The 23,114-nt window shown below is 45.4% G+C and overlaps 1 protein-coding gene and 1 pseudogene across 1 annotated transcript; both read left to right on the forward strand.

Annotated features, from left to right (window-relative positions):
- The first annotated feature begins 8,974 nt into the window (after positions 1-8,974).
- LOC124672902 (BTB/POZ and MATH domain-containing protein 2-like) lies at positions 8,975-11,063 on the forward strand. The gene is made up of 2 exons (XM_047209060.1): positions 8,975-9,175; positions 10,023-11,063. Exons 1-2 carry the CDS (start codon positions 8,975-8,977, stop codon positions 11,061-11,063), a joined length of 1,242 nt encoding a protein of 413 aa, XP_047065016.1.
- Positions 11,064-19,126: 8,063 nt separating this feature from the next.
- LOC124672903 lies at positions 19,127-20,364 on the forward strand (annotated as a pseudogene).
- The last annotated feature ends 2,750 nt before the right edge of the window (positions 20,365-23,114 follow it).

The raw sequence follows: 23,114 nt of genomic DNA on the forward strand, positions 1-23,114 counted from the left end.
TGGTGGGCTGCTGCTGAGCTGTGCCACGGGCTGCATGGTGGGCTGTGCGGCCAGGTGAGCTTCTCTCTATTTTTCCTCTTTTTGCTTTTTCTATTTTCTGTTTTCAATTATGTTTTATAATTCTTGTTTTAATTCAAATTTAAATCATGTGATACCATGCAGGTATCAAATAATTTGAATTACAGTAGGACTATTAAAGGATGAATGCTTTCCTGTATTGTTTTTGGGATAAACATTTAATATATGTGAGCTACATTGCAAATCTTTTTATTAATCATGATTTAATGCATTCATTTTAATTTTCTTTTTCTTGTGTAATCAACTCTGTTTGAAATTATTAGAATTGATAATTTCTACTCTAAGTGTTTTAGAGTTTATCATTAGGGTTTGGTCTCTCAATTGAGAATTTAGCCCCTTGCATATGATTTTATGTGAACCTTTATTATTAGGATCTTGTAGTTTGGATTATAACCCTATTTCCAGATAACACTATTATTGTATTTTAATAGCATCTTGAAATACTTTGAGTAAGTATTACTCTCCCCATAGTTGGGTCTTGGTTATTAAGATAAGTGGTTGACCACTACCTATGGTTTTAATTATGGGATTTAGCATTAGGTGTTTCTTATGTTTAATAATTGAAAAATAAGAATTAATTAATGAACCATTAGGGTTCTAGTCATATTCTCCTAATGACACATGGTTTGAGTCTCCAATAAGGTTTAGGTTTTTAGTTATGATCATCCAAGTGATGCATAAACTAGGGTTGAGGTTCAATTCTAGGTTGTGAGATGAGATGACACCATATTGCATGTGCTAGGGTTAATCTCCCCTAACCATTATAAGGTGGTTGTTTATTTAACATTTTATGTTCTCCTCTAGTTACTATGATATTGAGAATTGATTTTATCTTCTACCAATTGGCTTCTATTATTAACCTCAATTTATCATTTAAGTAACTACATTGGTTATAGTTCTTTTTATAGTTAACTTTGGTCATATGGGTATATGGTTTCTCACCATATAAAGCATAGAGTTTAACTCTAAGGTTTTCTTAGGTTGTTTAATTTATGAAGTATGGATGTGGTAGGATTCTACTTATGATCACCAAGTGGTTCACAAGTAAAGGTTGGGATATAAGTCTAGGGTTGCTTACTAGTTACCTCCCTATGATTTCATGTGGTGGATGATATCCTCTTATCCTATTAGGTTTTAACTTATCCTCACATACCTCAAGAGCATGATCATGGATTAGGCATGATCCACTTGTTCTTAATATCCTTACCTCAAGTTCTTAGGGTTTATGATCATCACTCAATTTATAATGATCAAGGTTTGGCTTCCTAAGGTATCTCTGATGAATTTGGTTTCCCACTCCCTAGATTAAGTGTTGTCTTGATCAACTAGATATAGACTTTCTTTTATAGTTTCTTGAATAGACATAGTTATGGTTTTCTCAATAATTTATATCCCAGGAGATTACCTGAGATAATTACTTAGGGTTTTACTCAAGGAATGATGGTTTAACCATTTGGATATTTGAATAAATCTCTCCCTTGAATCCAAGTGTTTTCTCAACTAACTTGAGTGTAACACCAGATCTTAAGCTCTCTTATATAGGAATGATTATTCTAGGGTTCCTCTTGAAGATGATGATTTGAATACTTGGATGTATATCCAAGGTTTAGCTCAAGGTTTGTGTTTGCTTCTCCAATAAATAATATAGAACTCTCATCTCTTTGGATTTGATGTAATAAAAATTTTAGAATAGAGAAGAATTATATTCCTTAGTTGGATCTCCTTGTCTTGCTTCCAAGATTAAGGTAGAATGAATATCATAGGGTCTATGATAAGTGCATGGATTAGTTTAAGACATGAAAAAGATAAGTGAAAAATGGTTTCCCAATTATTGTTACTTGATTTCCAATTAATTGTAGGTTCATAAGTTATGGCAGGGAATTCCATATTATGATCTTTTATAAGATCAAGCAATTGATCATTGAGTAAAGTGTTGTTGTGTTGATTATTAGTTCCATTTGATCTAACCCCTTATATCAAATCATCTCTACCCAAAACAAGGTTTTAACAAAGTCACAATGAGGTTTATAGCGCTTGACTTGATGAGCTACTTCAATTCCACCAAGGTCAAGTGAAACTTCGATTCATCGTGACTGTTTTACTTTAAAGCGCGAAAATTCCCCAGATTTTCTATGCATGAATGCAATGCACACATCTGTTTCCTCTATTTTTGTAACCCCATTACCTGGGATATTACATGCTTCGGTCGACGCTACGTACCGACACTACTCTTCTCTATCTCTCTCGTGAAGTTTCTTTTGATGTGATGCTCTCTAGTGTTTTCCATCCTGGCGACTGCGTGTACGGTCGTCCAGGAGAGCAGGCCTCCGAAACGCCATCCATCGAGATCCTGCACTGGGAGAATGACGATAAGGTTGTCTGGGGTGCGTCTCGGCGCAACTGCTCGCCGTGGCTTAAGTTCTTCCTCATTGGTTCGACTGCTTCCTCAATATATCTGGCTACTCCGACTACACCATGGGCAACATCAACAACTGTCATGGTGATGTTGCTGCTGGAGCGACCTTCCCGGCCGCGATGTACTTCTCATCATCTCTTATATTTTAGTGCTACTTGTTCCATATTAAGATATACTAGTACATGTGCAATGTTTCTTTCCATAATTAAACTCAAATTGCCTAATAACCTAACAATAACTTTCTGAACATGTTCGTTTGCTAAAGAGGAACGTTTTTAAGCAATGAAGTATTTGCAAATTGATTACGAAGTGGTTGATGTAGTGGCCATTAGTGCATGGGAAACTTTGAAAGAACACACTTCCTATTTTTTTATCTCTTTTTTCGATTTGCTGGCAGGAGCCCTGCATTTCAATTAGTAGAAGAAATAGAGGTTTTAAATGTTAACTTGCTGATAGATTTTAAACGGAAACGTGTTATGCAAGAACCCCGCTACATTAAAAAAAAATTCCAAAGGAAAGGTCCCCGTTAATTTTAATACAGTACTTCCTCTCTCCCAAATTAGAATGCATATTAGTTTTCAGTGTCAAAAAAAGAATGCATATTAGTTTTAATTAAAATTGAACATTGTAAATTTTGAGTAAATATATAAAAAATTATAGCAACGTCTACAACATTATCACACTATTATCAGAATCATCATGAAACATACTTTTTATATCATATACTCCCCCCATCTAAAAATAAGTATCCCACTTTTATGTAGATCATTTTTGTTAAAGTGATATATCCGTATCTAGATAAAGTTGAGACACATATTTTTAGACGGAGGAAGAATATTTGGTATTATAGAAAGTAATATTTTTTATATATAATTAGACCAATTTTATAAATTTTGACTTTGGCCAAACCTACTATACATCCTAAATTATAAAGAAAATAGTAGTACTACAAAAGAAGAAACTGCGAGCTACCGAGTCGGGCTCGGCCGCAGACATAATCCAACTGATAGATTTGATCTCATGCCAGTTGAGATTTAAAGAACTTCCGTACGCAACATGATAGTTTAACTTAGAATGCGGTGCAGCACGTCCAAGCAACAGAAAAATAGCCAGGTGCACAAGCACAGCTTTGACCTCTCTTGCGGGCGAGCAACTTGATATTTTTAGAGGGCACAGCTTTGACCTCTCTTGCGGGCGAGCAGCTTTGACCTCAACATTAAAAGAATGCATCCGGCTTTCATTAACTTTATATTTAAAAGTAGTCGCCGAAGTGACAGGAGTATAAATTATTACGGCTCATGGGTTGCTTAAGATCAACACATGAATAAACCATCTATACAAGGATAAAAGAAAAAAAATTGTCAAATGATTAACATGTAAGTTTGCAATCAATCAAGCTGTGAGCCACGCCCACTGAATAAATCATGTGCAACCGTTTTTAAATAGTTACACCCAAACCATGTCCTGGCTTTACTCTTCCTGCTAAAGACACAACCATATACGGGTCCACTAGATAGCCAGATCAATAACCTGCAAAAAGGAAGTACACTATGATTTGTTGAAAATAAGCTCATTGCGAACATGCCATATTGTCAACAAAAGAGCGCAAGCCCCAACTCTAAGGGCATGTGCAATGGTTGATAAGGCTGTTTTATCTTAACCCTGCCACGTAATCTAGATATAACAATAAAATATGATGTACAATGAGTTATTTTTTAGTCTTATGTTTAGTAACGGGATATCCTAAATTTGTGGCGAGAGAGATTGTGCTAAGAGATGATCTCTTAGCTAAGAGAAGGCAAGTTCTTTTTTCATCTTTCTCTTTCCTCCACATCAGCGTTTATCCTACGTGACACTGCTAAGATATCACCATTGTACATGCCCTAATCTGGTTGTTGACTCTTTTGGTTAATCCATCAGCCAATTACCGAAGAGATTAGTAATAGTATTTGGTCGAAAAATCTCAAATGACACATGGACAACACAACAAGCATATTTTGCAAGAAGGCACTCAATGAATAAATATTGAATTGTTTTATCCATGTCACAAAAACAACATTTAGTATTACCATGCTAATTCCTTTTAATAGGTTATCTTTTGTTAAATTAATTTTCTATATAAGAACCACATAAAAATTCTAATCTTAAGTGGTACTTTAATCTTTCAAATATATTTCCATAAAAATACTGTATGCCTATTCAATAGATCAAGATACATATGTTTCACTGTAAACCCCCTCGATTTGGTCAAGTTCCAAAGAAATACATCCCTTTTTGAGTCAGTTTAATATCTATTAAACATGTCATTAAATACATCCATCTTGTCCATTTACGTTCAGCTAAATTTCTTCTAAAAGCTATGTTTAGAGAAAATCCAGTTAAAACATTCGCCACTGATACGTTCTTATGTTGTCGACGATATTGTGAAGAGATGGATATTGCTCCGCCACGGTTGTTCCCTAGCTAAGTGTCTTCCTAGAAACGAGTATCTAAGCCATTCTCAATCTTGAAGGAGCTTCTAGAGAAGAAATCTTCTTTAATGGTTATCAAACCCTTCAAGAAGGGTGAATCGGTTGGTTTAGCTTCGACTTAAGCTAAAGTTTTCGAAAGAAGATATTTATTGTTTAGAAGTTCTTTCCACATTCCTTCTTTATTTAAGAGGTTAAACAACCACTTGTTGAGTAGGCACTTATTTTTAATTGCCAACACCTCTTAGTTCTTGGGGCGGCATATGATATTCCACTTAGTCGGTCTACTTTCTTTTGTGGATATCACTATCAGAAATATCTTGATCAAAATGAATACAATTCTTTACATCAAATAACACCTGGTGATCAGGTGTATTGGTGAGCACGCATCCTAAGTTCAACACGTGTCTAACGGTGTTGAGTGGCCGTGAGGTGGTACTTCTACATATTATTAAAAAAGGAAACGTGGTCCCACCCACGTTCCTTTCCTTATCCTCTCCCCAAGCCCCAGTTCTCTACCTGCAGCGCCACCACCGCGCAGCCTCCTCCCTTCCTTGTTGGTCGCTTGCAGCCGCACGGCCACTTCGTGCACTCCACACCCCGCCGCCAAACAACTACAACGTCACCTAGCTAGTGCCTTGGACCTCCCCATCCCAACTTTGGACGACCCCGACCCCGACCCCGTACTCTCCCCCAGGCGCGAGCAGGACGTGAGATGGCTCGCGGGAGGGAGTAGGGGAGAGGTGAGCCATCGAAGATGTACGAGCTCGCGGCCTAGAGGCGGAGGAAGATCAGGAACGCTAGAGCTCGTAGCCTGAATGCTGCCTACCGAAGGAGGGACGGCGCCGAGTGGGCCCAAATTTTCCCAAATCAAGGATGCATGGTCGCCCATCTCCAATTCCCGCGGCGATGAACAGTGCTCGTGGTCAACTTCCATCGACGCATGTGTGGCAGACGAGTTCCCTTGCCCTCTACCGACGGACGATGCGTGGCGGTGTAGGAGGGCGCCAAGACGAGCTTGTGGGTGCTGCTCCCGGAGCCTGGGCAAGCGCAAGGAGAGGATCTTGTGGACGATGCGCGGTGGTGGACGCTGGCGGTCGCCGGTGGTCGGCGTGTTTCAGGTTTCCTCTAGTCAAGGAGGAAGTGGAGGAGTGGGGTGGAGGTGAACGTGATTAGGGGACAAGAGGCCGAGCCTGCTTTTTAATAATACGAAAATAGTGAGAAAAAGTATTCACGTTGTATGGTCGCCGTGAGCCAGAAAACGAATCTCATCGTTGATCCAACAATGGCTAGGCCATGCTCACATATCCCTCTGATCACTAAATCCACTCTCTACTTTATATATCTCTTTGGATATCTCTAGAAAGGATAGCATGAACATAGGCATATTAGTAAGCACATAACTGATGGGCACTAAATGATCATAGTAAGATAGTAAATTACCAATCCACTTACTGAGTTTTTTCTCAATGCGTTCTTCTACGGCTTTGCATTCACCATTTTTTAATTTTCTTAAATGAATATGGATTCCCAAATATCTAAAAGGAAGAGACCCAATTCCACATTCGAAAATATCTTTATATTGAGCATGTACCTTTTTGGCATGAAAAAACAAAAGATTTCGCTCTTACAAAGATTAATCTTTAGCTCCGAGAGCTGCTCGAAGTTCTTTTGCCATAGCAATAAGAATAGCTAGCATATCTATCACTATGTTAAAAAGCAAAGGGGAGAGGGGTCCTCCTGACGAAGAACTTTTTAGGTTTGAAAGTAATGCCCAATAGGCGATGTCCACATACATGAGGTCTCGGTGCTGTCCTAACCGCTAGGGTTCCCAGCCACCACGATCTCCATTGGCATCCCCTCGTCGCTAGGGTTACTGAACGTGGTAGTGCACGAGAAGGTTGATTGCGGCCGCTCCAGATCTTGAACGAGGTCTTTCTCGAGATGGGAACGTGGCTTGGCCGCCGCGCGCTACGCAGAAACGATCGGGATGCAAGCGAGTGATGTTCAGAGGAGTGCATGAACTTTACCCAAACGACATGTATACTGAGTGCAGCAAGAGATGACCTTGTGCTAACAAGGATGTGTTCCATCAGTACTTGGAAAAGACTTACTAGTGACAGGACCGTATTGCCCACCACTGACGGTATAGCTGCCTGTCATTGATAATGGGACACCACTGATGGGCGCCCGATACATCGCGGGTAGGATGCAATGCTATCGACTAAATCGAGTTTCTTCCATCGACGGTAGTATTTCCATCTAGCGACCAGGGACCAACAGTGACATTCCAATGGCACACAAATAATACAATGTACGTCGAAAGTGCTACAAATTTGACAAAGTTTAACTCGGCTCGGATGTCATTATTGGCGTGTCGGTGATGTGGCTTCATAACACACATCTGATTAGTTGTAGTGTTTCTGTGACGTTCGTATTTCGTATCTTGCCGTTGACGCTTTTTGAGTTCCCCCTCATGAGCTTGACGGATGCACACATTTTCTATCACATGGTTATTAGCAGAATAGTCCAAGGTGTTACACTCTCGGGTGTTTTTGGAGGACGATAAATATTAGGGGTACAATGATAAATCTTATGGATACAATGCATTATCTCTTATTGTCACCTTTTACAATAAATAAGAATTAATTATTTTTAGTAAGAAATTGTGTAGCTAAGGACAGATAAGTCGTACAATAGGGAAAATAGTTTTCTATCATTTCATAAGAGATTATACCTTAGCTAAGGGAAGATAACCTTCTCTTTCTTCTTCTTCTCTCTCCTCCAAGAAGCAAAAATCCTACGTGGCAAACCATAAGGGAAAATTTACGTCACCCCATTGTACATGCCTTATCGCCTCGCTGGGCAAAAGCGTCAGACTATGTATATAGTGTACGCAAAGAGCATGTGTAACTGCATATGTTCATTTTGTATCACTACTCCAGTGGCAGAGCTAGCACAGGTTGGTGGTGGGGGGCGGGGGGGGGGGGGCAAACTAATCTATATTTTCCAATTTAACGCCCTAAATTTTTTTTCTTCACTATTTTTTTCCAAGTCTGGGGTGGTGCCCCCCCCCCCCCCCTAACATACACATAGCTACGCCCCTGTACTACTCCCTCCATACTGTAGGGCAATTACACATTTCGAGAAAGATGCTTGACTATAAATTTGATCAATAAAATATAAGATATATGCCATAAAAATTGTACTATTGGAAACTTTTTTTAATATGAACCCAATGATATAATTTTTATGACATACTGTATATCTTATATTTGTTGACCAAATCTATAGTTAAATTTTTCTCGAAATGCGTAATTACCCTATAAACCGGTATGGAGGGAGTACTATTCATTGCTAGATTTCAAACATGTTATCTTATATTGTAACTTATTTATTCAACCGTCTACATAATGTTTTTATTGAGTCAAAGGCGCTCATACATACGCGCACACACTCACCCCTATGAACGGACGCACGCACACCCTACCCCTATGAGCACCTTCAAGGTACTGCATCGAAGAACTGATCCGGCGGGTCTTGAGATTGACGAAATCACCACAGGCGCCTCGCTGTCAACGGGAACGTCGCCCCCCACTGAAGAATATTCCGCCTTTATGAGACACCAAAGTGTCAAATCTGGGATTTAAACTCTGGTGGGCTGGAGGTGCCACTGCCTTCCAAACCTGAAGCAGTGTAATCAAAACCATGGCACATAAATAGAGCGTTCAGTAGGTTTTACAGATAACCACGGTATTTGCCTACAAACAATATTTTTGGGACGTGCATAGAACGGTGTCTATAAATTGATTCTAGCCCAACGTCGTACACGTGCGTACTAAATCGTACCGAGTATTGTGTTTCGCAAAAAAAAAAAAAGATCTGCTGATATCAGGAACATGCGAGCGCCTCCTGGGTTGCCCTAACACATACGTATTACCCTGACCCTGCATCTCCGAACCACGATCGATCTCTCCTGTTCCTCATCGGGAGACCCGCCCACACCGACACCATGCCGTCAATGTCCGCGGCTCTGTCCGCCCTCCGCGCCGCCGGCCGGCAGCATCTCTCCGCTTCCAAGTTCGTCCCTAAGTTCGTCGAGAGGCAGGCGACCGGGTCACACGTGTTCCAGATCGACAAGTACGCGCAGGCCAGGAGGATGATGCCCAATGGCGAAAGGGCGACGCTGAGCGTCGGTCGACTGAAAAACAGAGTAAAATCGGTTGCCCTCCGCTCCGTTCGATCGAGATCCGACGTCCAGAATCAACCGCAATGTAACTTTTACGTTTTGCCCCCTATTTTTGGAAACTCAACCCGCAGTTCTTCTCTTCCCCAGTTTACAACAAAATCCTCACCCCGCTTACAAAAAAAATATACTATTACAACAAAATATTCACAACAAAATTCAAAATGTAAATGTTATAAAAAATGGATAATTAACAACTATTTTTCTACATGTTGGTTTACAACAAATATTGACAACAATTACAATAAAAAATCAAAAGCTATAACAACAAAAAAACATGTGTTCGTGACTATGAAAAATTGGTTAAACAATAATACATTTTCTACATATTTAATTACAATAAAAATCACCAAGTATTTTACCAAAAATTATAGGCGATTACAACAACAAAAAAATTATGGCAAACGCCCAGGTAAACATTACAACATCTCTTACATGCTTTCTTTATAAATTTTATATGCAATAGTTACAAAACTAACAAACGTATACAACATCTCTACGAAAAAAAAGTGTCCATGACTAAAACAATTACACCAAAAATCACAAAATAATTATAACAAAAAAGTCATCTGTTTACAACATATCAAGAAACACGCATTTTCGTAACATATCACTTAGAAAAAACTTACAAATTATGTCGTGTGAGTTTACAACAAATTTTTATCTAATTGTTACAAATCTGGAAACAACACTGCACATTTCTTAAAAAAAAAAGCAACACTCCAGTTTTGGGCCGAAAAACCAGGCCTATATGGGCCGCGCGGGAGTTGTTACAAATCTGGAAACAACACTGCACATTTCTTAAAAAAAAAAGCAACACTCCAGTTTTGGGCCGAAAAACCAGACCTATATGGGCCGCGCGGGAGCTGAGCGACCGACGACCGATCGCTGGCCAGCGATCGGTCGCCGGATCGGAAGCGTTTGCCATGGCGAAAAGATCAGATCGGACGAATTCAGGGTCGGCGGCTATCCAAACGGCCTCACGGGAAATCGCGGCTTCGTTTCCCTCTACCTCACCCACGCCAGCCACGCCAAGACCGGCGACGCCACGGCAAGGCTCCAGTTCAGTATACTCGACCAGTCCTGCTGGGAGCCATCGTGCACTAAGTTCTCAGATGACTATTATCGTTTTTCAGATACTCATGGCCCTCATCTCTCTTGGGGGTTTGGAAATTTCATTGAACATGAGGATCTGGACAAGGAGAAGCATCTCAAGGACGACCGCCTCATGATCATGTGCGACGTCACAGTCGCAGGGCTGCGCGCCGACGATGACCACGCAGTTGCAGAGGTTGAGCCGGCGTCGCCACCGTTCGACTTGCATGGGCCAGCTGGACAAGCCATCTGGAATACCGAAAAACCGGACGTGGAGATCGAGGCCGGTGGGGAGACGTTCCCCGTCCACCGGAGGGTGCTTGAGGCCCGGTCCCCTGTCTTCAAGGCAGATCTCTCCCTCGCCCCAGCGGCGGCCGGCGAGGGAGCTGCTGCACTACGCATCGATGGCATGGATGCTGACGTGTGCAAGGCTCTGCTCCGGTTCATCTACGATGAGATACCCAGTACGGACTTGCTAGAGACCGCTGGGATGGCGGAGCGGCTGCTCATTGCGGCGGACAGGTATAAGGTGGAGAAGCTTAAGCACATCTGCGAGAAGGCGATGCTGCCGAGCGTCAGCCTGAGCTCCGTGGCTGACACCCTCGCGTTGGCAGAGCGGCATCATTGCCCCGAGCTGAGGGAGGCATGCATGCGGTTCCTCTCTTCTGGTGACAACATTGTAGCACTTGCGGAGACGGATGGTTTTGAGAAGATGAAGAAAGATTGCCCCTCTGCTCTGCTGGAGCTGCTCGTCAAATAGACGGTTGGACAAAACCGATAGGCCCGGTGCAACGTGCCATCTCTTTTTCTTTCTTTTAATCACTAGATTCTTAGTACTACCTCCAGATTTTCTTGGGTCTCGTCGATTTTTTGGAAAGTGGAATTTCAGTTTAGTTATAATTAAGTACTCCCATTCTTATGAAACTTGTCTTAACTTGTTAAATTTAGATTATATAGATGCTAAATAGTGTCTATAACTCTAGATACATCCAAATTTTGATACAGAGGGAGTATAAAACTAGAACTCACAGGTTGTAGTTCTTAGTGAACTGAAGTTGCCTTTCATAATGAGGGATAGGTAAAAATATCTCGGTCTGATTACATAGACGAACCATTTCTTAAACTTGACCAATTCTAGATGTGTTCCATTTTATGAAGTATGTGGCATCAATTAATTTGGCCAACGTAGAACCGAGATTGATTCTTCTTTTTCTTTTGAACATTGAACCGAGATTGATTCGAAGTGTTACTGTTCTATACTTCTATGCGTGTGTTTTCTCCAAAATCTATGTTAATTGGTATGTTGTACTTCCTCTATTCCTAAATATGAAAAGGTTTTGGCACGTTCATATCATCAATCTTCCAGTACAGCCATAACCCAGTCTGTGACCACTCGGTCTTTGATGACGAGGGTGTACCTCGCAAATAACACTAAGCCGGGCCATCAGTTGGCAATGCAATTCAAAAGCGGATGATTTGAGGAAGTTTAACAGTGTCGTATTATAACCATGGAGAGGCTGCTGGCATGCAAATTATTCAAAAAATGTAGACAAATGGAAATAATTGTTGTGGGAATGGAAGCCCTACCCATGTTTTCTACCTTGTGTTACGTTGCACAACCAACAAGGTCAATGCAACTCAACCAAAGATACAGTGTCATGCCGTGATCAACAAGTCAAAGAATGAAGAAGGAGAAAGAAAAAGTCAAACAAAGGCCCAAGTGAAAAAGACTAAGGTGGTGCAGGGATAGGTGAGCCAGCCAAGTTGTATAACATATATTGCAAAACATGTATCCTTACTTCAGAGAGCATACACACATTTCATTCAAATATAGTTTGCAAGTGGAGTCGGGTTTTGGCGCGATCATAAGAATCGGCCCCTTGCTAGCAGGATTGTTGATTGTAATCGGCTGCACAGTACTAATCACATGCGTGCCGACAATTACCGAGGCGATACTAGCGCTAGCATGATTCGTTTCCACCTTGGCTGGTGTAGCACGCGCATGACTTGTTTCCGCCTTGGCTGCTCTGCAGCACTTAAAATTTTAGCATGTCAAGTTTCTTGCGCTCTATGTACTTTGTCAGGAAAAAAAACAAGACGGCTTTGCACGGGCTGCGGAATCGTCTTCCCCTTTAAAACTTTAGTTGGAAACATCTATCTGCTTGGCACTAACTTTTCCAAGTTAAGCTGGCCTGAAATTCCAGCTAAGCTCTTCACCTGAAGGTGATCTTGGACGTTTTCAGTACAGTAGTACGACCGATTAGAGTTAAAGCTGGCCTTCTGCCATGAATACTTGGAGAACAACATGTAGTAATAAGTCTACTTGATACGTTTAGGCCTATACTCAACCTTGTTGGTCTTCCATCTTCCGAGACTTCCAGCCTCCTTGGTTTGATGAATCTTGGTGTCGTTCCTGCTACCCCCCACCCCCCGCGCCCCAACCGCAGAGTGTAGGATTCTTGATAGTGATCTTTATAACCTCCTTTCCATCAGGTTTCAGACTTAGCACGATCTCCCTTTCCAAGACCTTGTCCTTCTCCTGTTTTTCCTGGGTTTACCAACAACAATATTATCTTTGTTAGCGGATTCGGCTGGCCAAATGAGCACCTTCTTCCCATGCAGATCTAGCGCGTTCATTGGGAATGGCTGCTGATCAATTGCCATACCAGAAAAACTCAATCATCCTTCGTTGATGGTCGATTGGATCTGTCGACGGAAGACATTATATTCAGTATTTGCATGAGAATAAAAATGGTGATATTTGCAATTCATAATTCACCGCCTTAATTCGTCAGGCGGTGGTATAACATGGCTAAGCTTGATGATTCTATCTTTTAGCAAGGCGTCAAATATTTTGTCACATTTTTCTACGTCAAAACTGCACTTAAAATCTTCATCCCGATTCTGATGAATCGGCTTTAGATCATCGCACACATGCGCTTTAGCCTTAGCTGGCCAAACAAACTCAGTAGCATATACATTGGCTTCCTTGTTTAAGTCAAAATTGTTTCCCACTAAATTTATCTGACTTGGACTCATCTGATGCGTCTCTTTACTCTCATTAGCCCACCTTTCGTGAGCCAGATCTCTCTGCAAGACTTGGCCAACTGTTAGAAAATCAAAACATTCTAGCTTCTACTTGAGATGTGACCTTAAGACACTAATGTACCAAGTTAGCCATGTCCTTATTTTTTCAGTTATCACCAAACTATAACATCGATTTTTGGTATTTTTCCTCTAGATGATACCAGGTTAGAACATATCCAGGAGCTAAAGCCGAAAACCATGAAAATGCAGTACCAACCAAAGACAAAGAAACAAGCACACTTCAATAGGATCACTATTTCCGGCTTCTCCTAATTGTGCAAGATATTGAATTATGTGTTCCCAAGTTGTCTTATTATCTACCCCACTAAACTTGGTAAAAAGAGGAACCTGGAAACCCTGGGGTAAGGCACCATGTCAAAATAATCCATGTAAGGTTTTCGGTTGAGGATGTTAGTTGGCTTCGGTTCGATGTCGAATTTCTCGTACATCATATTTTGTATCCTGACTCTAAATTTATCTAGACCTTTGTCTGAGTTGGTCGAAGATCTGATTGGTGTAGGGTCTAGGGTGGAATTATGGGCTGGTGCGATACTGCCACCATAGGATAAGCCGGATCCGTTTGGGTTGCCGAAAATGGGATATTCCTTATGGGTTCTATGTAAGGTGGATTCACAACTATATGCGTACTTCGGCTCAGCAAAGGATTCATCGGTGGAACCGATGGTCCTGGATTGAAACTTACCGTTCTAGCACCTTGATCGATAGTACTCTTTTTTACTACCGTTAACATACTCGACCGTCACGTTATACACTTGTTGATTAGAATCATTAATGTGTAGATCTATAGCAGCTAACCAATCAGAAGAAAACATGCTAGTACTTATAAAGGAGTCATCCAACAAGGGTGTGAGCCTGACCTCGTCGGTGGAAGTGATGGAGCCTTGACGATCCTTCGTGAAAGATGCCAGGAACACATTCTGATCTTCTTATTCTTTCTTCCTCTATAAATCGTCGAGCTCTTTCTCCAGCTTCTTGCGAAGCAAGTCGATCTCGTTTTGTCATCGGGCCTTGATTGCCTCAAAGCCTTGGTGTTGGTCACCCGACTGTTTATCAAAGGCGGGCTGTATGATGTTCTTAGGGGTAACTTCTACAGATTTTGAGATCCCTCTACCCGCCATTGATGTATGATAGGAAGATCAATGTTCCCCAGCGGAGTTGCTCAAAAGTGTGTTAGGCTCCAAAATTTCCACCTAGATGGATGCTAGTCCATAGAATTTCTGCCTAAGGCTGAAAAGTGTCTACCTTGATGCTAGATCAGAAATATTCCGGCTTACACTGACACGTTCTCGTGCACCCTTGACACCGGGGGCGATACACCACAACTCGCATCGAAGAAGGCCGGCTGGAAATGTGATACGCATGACAATCCGGCTAGTGCTTTTGAGATCCGAAGGCCCGGTTCCTCAGGAGGGACCTTGTCGGAGGTTCCGACAATTATGGGGTAAACTTGACCGGATTTGACCACTCCAAGCTCGATTTTCGATCTCATGCAAAATCTACGCGAAGTTGCTGAAGAACGGAAACAGGGACATGGGTTTGAGGAGGTAAAAAGTAGATGTAGTGATTTGTGTCGGTTGTGTGCGTAATTTCAATCGGTCGTCACTTCTTACATATATATGAGGCAGCTGGACTTCCCGTGCAAGTTTTAGACATCTCTTTACACGTTCCTACAAGAAAAGGACATCTAATTTCCATCCAAAAAACCCTAAATCTACCTTACTCGGATAGAATCCGGATTCGACTATGTTTCTATCCTACTTCTTGTCCTGGGTTGTGAGATCTCATCCTAACTCGGATGGTGATGCTCCAAAAGGAAATTTATGCATCTCGAAAAGATGAAAAACTCGTTGTTCTCCACTTTTTCATACAAATCCATCATGATGTGTCAGCGGGTCCATCTTCGGCTTCAGGTCGGATCTGTCAGGCAGAAGAGAAGATTACCCGGATCTTGTCAAGTTTTGTGGCCCGTAATGTATGTCAAATAAAGATTACCCGAAAAGCAAAGTTTTACGGATTTACTATACGGACAACTTCTGTGTTAAGCATTGTTTCATCCATGCGGTCGTGATGCATTTGCAAGCACATCTTCGGCTTCAGGTCGGAAACATCAGGTGGAAAGTTGCCCAGATCTTGTCAAGTCCCTGCGGGTCGTATCGTAAGGCAGATCCAGATGACACCAAAAGCAAAGTTTTATGTTTCGACGATATGAATAACTTTCGTGTTGGGCATTTTTCCATATGAGGTCATCTTGAGGACATTCCGACTAACATCTCCAAGTGTTGTCTTCGAGCATTCCCGCCTTAAACCTAAGGTGGCCAAATTCCGACCTAAATCATTTGGCCTTCCTTCTTAGCTTGACTTCTTGATGTCTTGAAGTTCTAGGCCCTTCCTTCGTCACCAAGATGGCTTTTCATCTGCAATAAGACTGAGTGAAGAATCCACCATGGATTCGTCTAACGAAAAAGGTGGCCAGGGATCCACCTTGGGACCTAAGATACCATGGATCCGGCTAAGGACTGTGGTATCCACTAATCCGACTAATCCATCTAGCTTATTCAGCTTCAACAGTTCCGACTTGCTTTGGACATGAGAAATAAATGGGTACTAACAATTCCGGTTCGCTGGACGAGCCGACAGAAGATGGCGCGGGAGAGGCCGAGATGATCGACGATGGCATCGACTCCACCAGAACTGAATAGATCAGATCTGGGAGGTGGAGAGTACCAAGCTGACGCGAAAACGTGGGTTCTTGAGCAGCAGATCGATTCCCTCGTGGAAGGAACTGAAGGCCGACCACTCGGTCGGCGAGTGTGGCGTGAAGGTGAAGGAGCCGAAGAAGATGGATTTCTCCTGAATCGTTGGGTCGTAGATCGGAGCCGTAGAAGCCATGGCTCCAGCGCGCAAGCTTCCCACATACGGCGCCAATTGACGTGGGGGTACCACGACAATACCCATGGGTATGGTTTTAAAGAAGAAGGGCGCGCTTGTGGTTTTTTCGGCATACAAACAACATAGGGACACGATTTACCTAGCTTGAGCCCCTGATGTCTACGGGAGCTTCTATTCTTGTAGACAGTGTTGGGCCTCCAAGAGCAGAGGTTTGTAGAACAGCAGCAAGTTTCCCTTAAGTGGATCACCCAAGGTTTATCGAACTCAGGGAGGAAGAGGTCAAAGATATCCCTCTCATGCAACCCCGCAACCACAAAGCAAGAAGTCTCTTGTGTCCCCAACACACCTAATAGGTGCACTAGTTCGGCGAAGAGATAGTGAAATACAGGTGGTATGAATAAGTAGTAGCAACGGCACCAGAAAAGTGCTTTGCCCAGGACAGTAAACAAGCAGTAGTAACGCAACAGTAGTAACGCAGCAGTAGTAACGCAGTAAAACAGTAAACAAGCAGCGATAGCAGTATTTAGGAACAAGGCCTAGGGATTAGACTTTCACTAGTGGACACTCTCAACATTGATCACATAACAGAATAGATAAATGCATACTCTACACTCTTTGTTGGATGATGAACACATTGCGTAGGATTACACGAACCCTCAATGCCGGAGTTAACAAGCTCCACAATTCAATGTTCATATTTAAATAACCTTAGAGTGCAAGAAAGATCAACACGACTAAACCAAGTACTAACACAGCATGCACACTGTCACCTTCACGCTATGTAGGAGGAATAGATCACATCAATACTATCATAGCAATAGTTAACTTCACAATCTACAAGAGATCATGATCATAGCATACGCCAAGTACTAACACGGATGCACACACTCGTCACCATTACACCGTGCGAGGAGGAATAAAACTACTTTAATAACATCACTAGAGTAGCACATAGATAAATTGTGATACAAAACACATTGCAATCATAAAGAGATATAAATAAGCACTTCACTACGCCATTCATAACAGTGAGTAAGTATTCTGTGAAATATAGCCCAAGAGACCCACACGGTGCACACACTGTCACCTTTACACACGTGGGACAAGGAGTCTCCGGAGATCACATAAGTAAAACTCACTTGACTAGCATAATGACATCTAGATTACAAGCATCATCATATGAATCTCAATCATGTAAGGCAGCTCATGAGATTATTGTATTGAAGTACATAGGAGAGAGATGAACCACATAGCTACCGGTACAGCCCCGAGCCTCGATGGAGAACTACTCCCTCCTCATGGGAGACGAGCAGCGTTGATGAAGATGGCGGTGGTGTCGATGGAGGAGCCTTCCGGGGCACTTCCCCGCCCGGCGGCGTGCCGGAACGGAGACTCTTGTCCCCCGGATCTTGGCTTCGCGATGGCGGCGGCTCGCGGAAGGTTTTCCGTATCGTGGTTTTTCGTCTCGGGGTTTTCTCGACGGAGGCTTTAAATAGGCGGAAGGGCAGCCTCGGAGGGGGCCTGGGGGGCCCACACCATAGGGCGGCGCGGCCCCCTCTGGCCGCGCCAGGGTGTGGTGTGGGGCCCCCAGGGCTTCCCTCTGGCGGCTCTCGAGTGTTCTGGAAGGCTCCGGGAAAAATAGGACCCTGGGTCTTGATTTCGTCCGATTCCAAGAATATTTCGTTACTAGGATTTCTGAAACCAAAAACAGCAGAAAACAGGAACGGGCACTTCGGCATCTTGTTAATAGGTTAGTTCCAGAAAATGCACGAATATGACATAAAGTGTGCATAAAACATGTAGGTATCATCAATAATATGGCATGGAACATAAGAAATTATCGATACGTCGGAGACGTATAAGCCCCCCCGGGGGAAAACCCTACATGATGCTTGTTCGATTGATTATTACGGTTACAGTATCACCGTGATGGTTATGGTGCTCTAGATCGCGTATAGTCGGGTTGTCTCATTGTCCTCCCCTTGATCCCTCCCGATCCTTCATATAGGACTAGGAGGTCAGGTCTCAGGATTTCAGGTCGGTTACATGTTTGGGTACCCCGACTGACATCGCTGCCTTGAGCTTTGTAGTCCTTAAGTGGGCCTCCGGTTGGACCGCACCTGGTATGGTATTAGTGGATACCTGACAGGGTATGCCCACGTCAGCTGGAGGCGAAGTTGGTGCACCCGGCTGCACGTGCACCCATTATGAAAATTTCAAAATATGATATTCAAAGTTTCAGAAAAAATTGAAAAAAATGCACGCATGCATATATTATGTTGCCACTTAGTTGTGCAGATTTTGGCATAAAAATGACCATTGTGACCTACATATAAATGTGAAAATGGGAAATCTTATTTCTATAAACAGTACAAAATCAATTATTATAGTGTCATTTGGACATTTTGCCATTTTCGTGTAGGCCACGTATAATCGCATTGTTCCGCAAAATTTACACAAGTATCAACATAATATCTACATGAAATTTTTTATTGATGTCATGTGGTTGATAAAGTGTCTTGTTCTGTAAAAATAACAACTATATTGCTGCCTAGAAAAGCAAAAAAAAAAAAAAAAAAACGCGTGCAGAGAACGATGTCTGTTAATTGATTGTAGCCCAAGGTCGTACACGTACGTAAGTCGTAACAGATCTGATGAGATATTCCAATCTCCTGAACATCATACAAACTCTCTATCTGCACATGCATGCCAACGCCTCCTGGTTTGCCGTACAGATAAATACCCGGACCTGCATCTGCAAACCACGATATAGACGACCTCTCTCGTTTTCCTCATCGGGAGACCCGGCCCGCCCAAACCGACACCATGTCAATGTCCGCCGCTCTGTCCGCTCTCCGCGCCGCCGGCCGGCCGCATCTCTCCGCTTCCAAGTTCGTCCCGACGAGGCAGGCGACCGGGTCACACGTGTTCCAGATCGACACGTACGCGCAGGCTAGGAAGATGATCGCCATGGGCGAGAAGATCAGATCAGAAAAGTTCAGCGTCGGCGGCCACGACTGGCGTGTTGAGTGCTATCCAAACGGCTTCCCCGGATATGACGGCTTCATCTCTCTCTACGTCAACCACGCCAGCCACGCCAAGACCGGTGACACTACGGCCAAGTTCGGGTTCAGTATACTCGACCGGTCCTGCTGGAAGCCATCGTGCACTAAGTTCTCAGATGAACCATATCGTTTCACTAGCACTGATACCTTATGGGGATGGGGAGAATTCATTAAACACGAGGATCTGGACAAGGATAAACATCTCAAGGACGACTGCCTCAGCATTCTCTGCGACGTCAGCGTCACCGGGGTCGCCGAGCAGGAACCGGAACCGGCACTCCCTGTGCCGGCGTCGCCGCCTTTCGACTTGCATGGGCCAATTGGAGAAGCTACGTGGAATAGGCAAAAACCGGACTTGAAGATCGAGGCCGGTGGGGAGACGTTCGCCGTGCATCGGTGGGTGCTCGAGGCCCGGTCGCCCGTCTTCAAGGCAGATCTCTCCCTTGCCTCGGCGGGCGGCGAGGGTGCCGCTGAACTACGCATCGACGGCATGAATGCCGACGTGTGCAAGGCTCTGCTCCGGTTCATCTACGACGAGATACCGGGTACGGACTTCCTGGAGACCGACGGAATGGCCAAGAGGCTGCTAATTGCGGCGGACAGGTATAAGCTGGAGAAGCTGAAGCGGATCTGCGAGATGGCGCTGCTGCCGAGCATCCGCACAAGCTCCGTGGCTGCCACCCTCGTGTTGGCGGAGCAGCATCGTTGCTCCGATCTGAAGAGCGCATGCATCAAGTTCCTCTCTTCTCCCGGCAACCTTAAGAAAGCTCTCGCGGAGCAGCATCATGGCCCCGTGCTGAGGAAGGCATGCTTGCGGTTCCTCTCTTCCCGTGACAACATTGTAGCACTCGCGGAGACGGATGGTTTTGCGAGAAGATGAAGACTGATTGCCCCTCTGCTCTACTGGAGCTGCTCGTCAAGTAAATTGCGCAAGAAAAGCTAATTCAAGGTGTATGTGCATGGTACTCAATCCCAATTCACAAGCTTTTCCAATGTTAATCTAGAAAATGTCAACTATAAGACTAGCCACAATGGTAGTATCATAAGTAGTATCATGCATACCATGTTAGCAAAAATCTGATGTGACGCACCAATTAATGAGGTGAGAGATAGAAGTGGTATCATAATAGAGTGTTGCTATACACACGACAGATTCCGTCCGATTTCTATACGATCAAACTTACCACCCAGGCAACAAACGGTTTGGCTTTACGCTGGAATTGGGACTTAGGACATCCAGGGGCGCGACCCGTCGGGCCGAAAAATGCGTCTGACACCACCTCCAGCTAAGGCTGGACGTTCGGACCGAGCTTTTCCCGGCTCGGCTCGTTTTGGGCTCGGCCCGTGTAAGAGAGAGACCGAGTCGGGCCTGTTTTTCTGGCCCGTGCCGGGCTGAAAGCTCGGCTGGCTCGGCCCGAGCCAGCCCGAAAGCTCGTCACTTTTTTTTTCGAATTAACAGAGGGAAACAGTTTGGGCTGATTTCTGGCCCAAAAAACGTGATGGGAATGATCAGGTCACAGCACTCAAAAAAAAAAGCAGCCACAGCACGCACCCAGCTCGAATTCGTCTCGTCTCTGGTTCTTCTCCCTCGCGCACGCACGGCCGCCGCCGCCGCCCGTGATGTCGCGCACGGCCGCGTCCTAGCCCCTCCCCCCTCGCGCCCCACCGTCCCATCTCGTCCCAGACAGGCTGGCGTCCCTCTCCGCCGACGACGGTGCCACGCTCGCGCCGATGCCGCCGTCCCTCTCCATCGCCTCCGGCGTCGTGCCGGCGCCGCGTCCGCCGTCCGTCCCCGTCGTGCCGGCGCCGCGTCCGGCCGTCCGCCGGCCGTCTGCCGGCCGTCCCCGTCATGCCGGTGCCGCGTCCGGCGTCCGTCCCCGTCGTGCCGGTGCAGAGTTGTGGGGCCCACATGGCAGTGACTATAGGCGTCCAGCTCGCGAGCCAGCCCGAGCCAGCCCGAGTTTCCGTCGAGCTCGAGCCGAGCCCATTTTTCGAGCTCGTGGAACAAACGAGCCAGCCCGAGCCGAGCCCATTTAGAGCGAGCTAAAAGCAGGCTCGGACCGAGCGCAGCCCGAGCTGGCTCGTGTCCACCCGGCTCCAGCAGCGGGACGCATCGTGATCGGACCGTCTGCTGCGACGCAAACCTGGCGCATATTTGCGCCTGGAATGTGTCGTGCCGGACGCTGCGCGGACGCGCAAAGTGTCCGCTCGCGTCTCCACCGGGCCCGTCTGGCAGTGAGCCTGTATCGAGGGCATCGCTTCCGCGGTCAGCGCTTCCGCGTCTGCGCCGCAGCCTTCGTCATCAATGTCGCGGCTGCCTCTTCTGCGCGCACTGGCGGGCGGCGGCTGGCTTCTGCGCCGTCTTTAATGGCATCATTTCCCACGCGCGGCGGCCTTAAACAGTCCACCGACACCGTTCCTCCATCGCCCACACCTCCACTCGCACCACCACCACCGCAGCACCATGGTGAAGAAGAAGAACAACTTCGAGGTGTCCGGCAGCGGCACCAAGAAGGAGGAGCGGCCTGGCAGGGTGCCGCTGCCCGTCAGCGTGGGGAGGCTGATGCACGCGAACTGGACGTCGTCCGACACCTGGAGGGCCGCAAGTTTGAGTTCCCGGACAGTATGACGGACGACGAGATGGCGAAGCTCGGCGTCCTCGTCTCCGAGAACGACCGACCGTTGCAGCTGCCGCTGCCCCGATACGCCACCGGTTTCATGCCGCCGGGCCTGTCGGAGGACGAAGCCATACGACTAGCGCTCCAGGACTCGGCCACGCCACAACCGCCGCTGTACAACCCCTGGGCTCCTCCACCTCCGCCACATCCCTGGGCGCCTCCACCTCCGCCACATCCCTAGGCGCCTCCACCTCCGCCACAGCCACAGGACTGGGCACTCCCGGCACTCCCGGCACTCCCGGGTGCGTGACGCCTAACTTGTCGCCCCACTACCAGGATGCGCTGCCGCATGGGGCTTCAACCCCAACAACCTCTACTCCCCGGCTGATGCGTCTTCGATTGCTACACCTGCGCCGACCTATGCGACGGCGGCGGAGCAGACGGAGCATGCACGACACCAGGCAGATCGCGACGAGGTCATCGTGATCGACGGGCCTGCGTCGACTCAGGATACGTCGCCGTCGGCCAACCCCTTCTTCTAATTTAGCATGCACTATGGTCTGTAATATGATCGCGCGCCCAGTACTTTGATCGCCGCTACTCTGATCGCGACGATTCGGCGGGAACGATCTCTTTTGAATGCAACAATTTGAATTTCTGATTGGGGGCGGCGTTTGGGGGACGCGGCTGGGAAGTGACGTCCCCCAAACGCGGCACGAACAAAACACGTTCCCCAAACGCTCAATCCGGCGCTCTTTGGGGGACGCTTTGGGGGACGCGACTGGAGATGCTCTTAGCCCCTCGCCACTGCATCCCTTGCTTGCACCATCGCTAGGCGGCCCACTGCAACCCTCAGGTTTGTCGATCCTCCTTGTCACAGGAAAGGGCCTGTGCACGGGAATTGAGCGGCCACACGCGGGAAGCCAACGGGAGCATCGGTGTTAATGGGGGCAGAAAAAATTGTCGGGCTGTTGGGTTTGACCCCTCGACCCAAAATGAGAAGAAGCTATTGTCAGCCTATTTTATATCAAGGGCTCAAACTGAACGGACCAAAACCAACATATTTAATGCCTAAAATAGATCTGGCCGCTAGAGATGCCTAACATCGAAGATATTGATGGGAACAAAACT

The sequence above is a fragment of the Lolium rigidum genome, chromosome 7 (assembly GCF_022539505.1).
Source record: "Lolium rigidum isolate FL_2022 chromosome 7, APGP_CSIRO_Lrig_0.1, whole genome shotgun sequence".
NCBI classification, from domain to species: Eukaryota; Viridiplantae; Streptophyta; class Magnoliopsida; order Poales; family Poaceae; genus Lolium; species Lolium rigidum.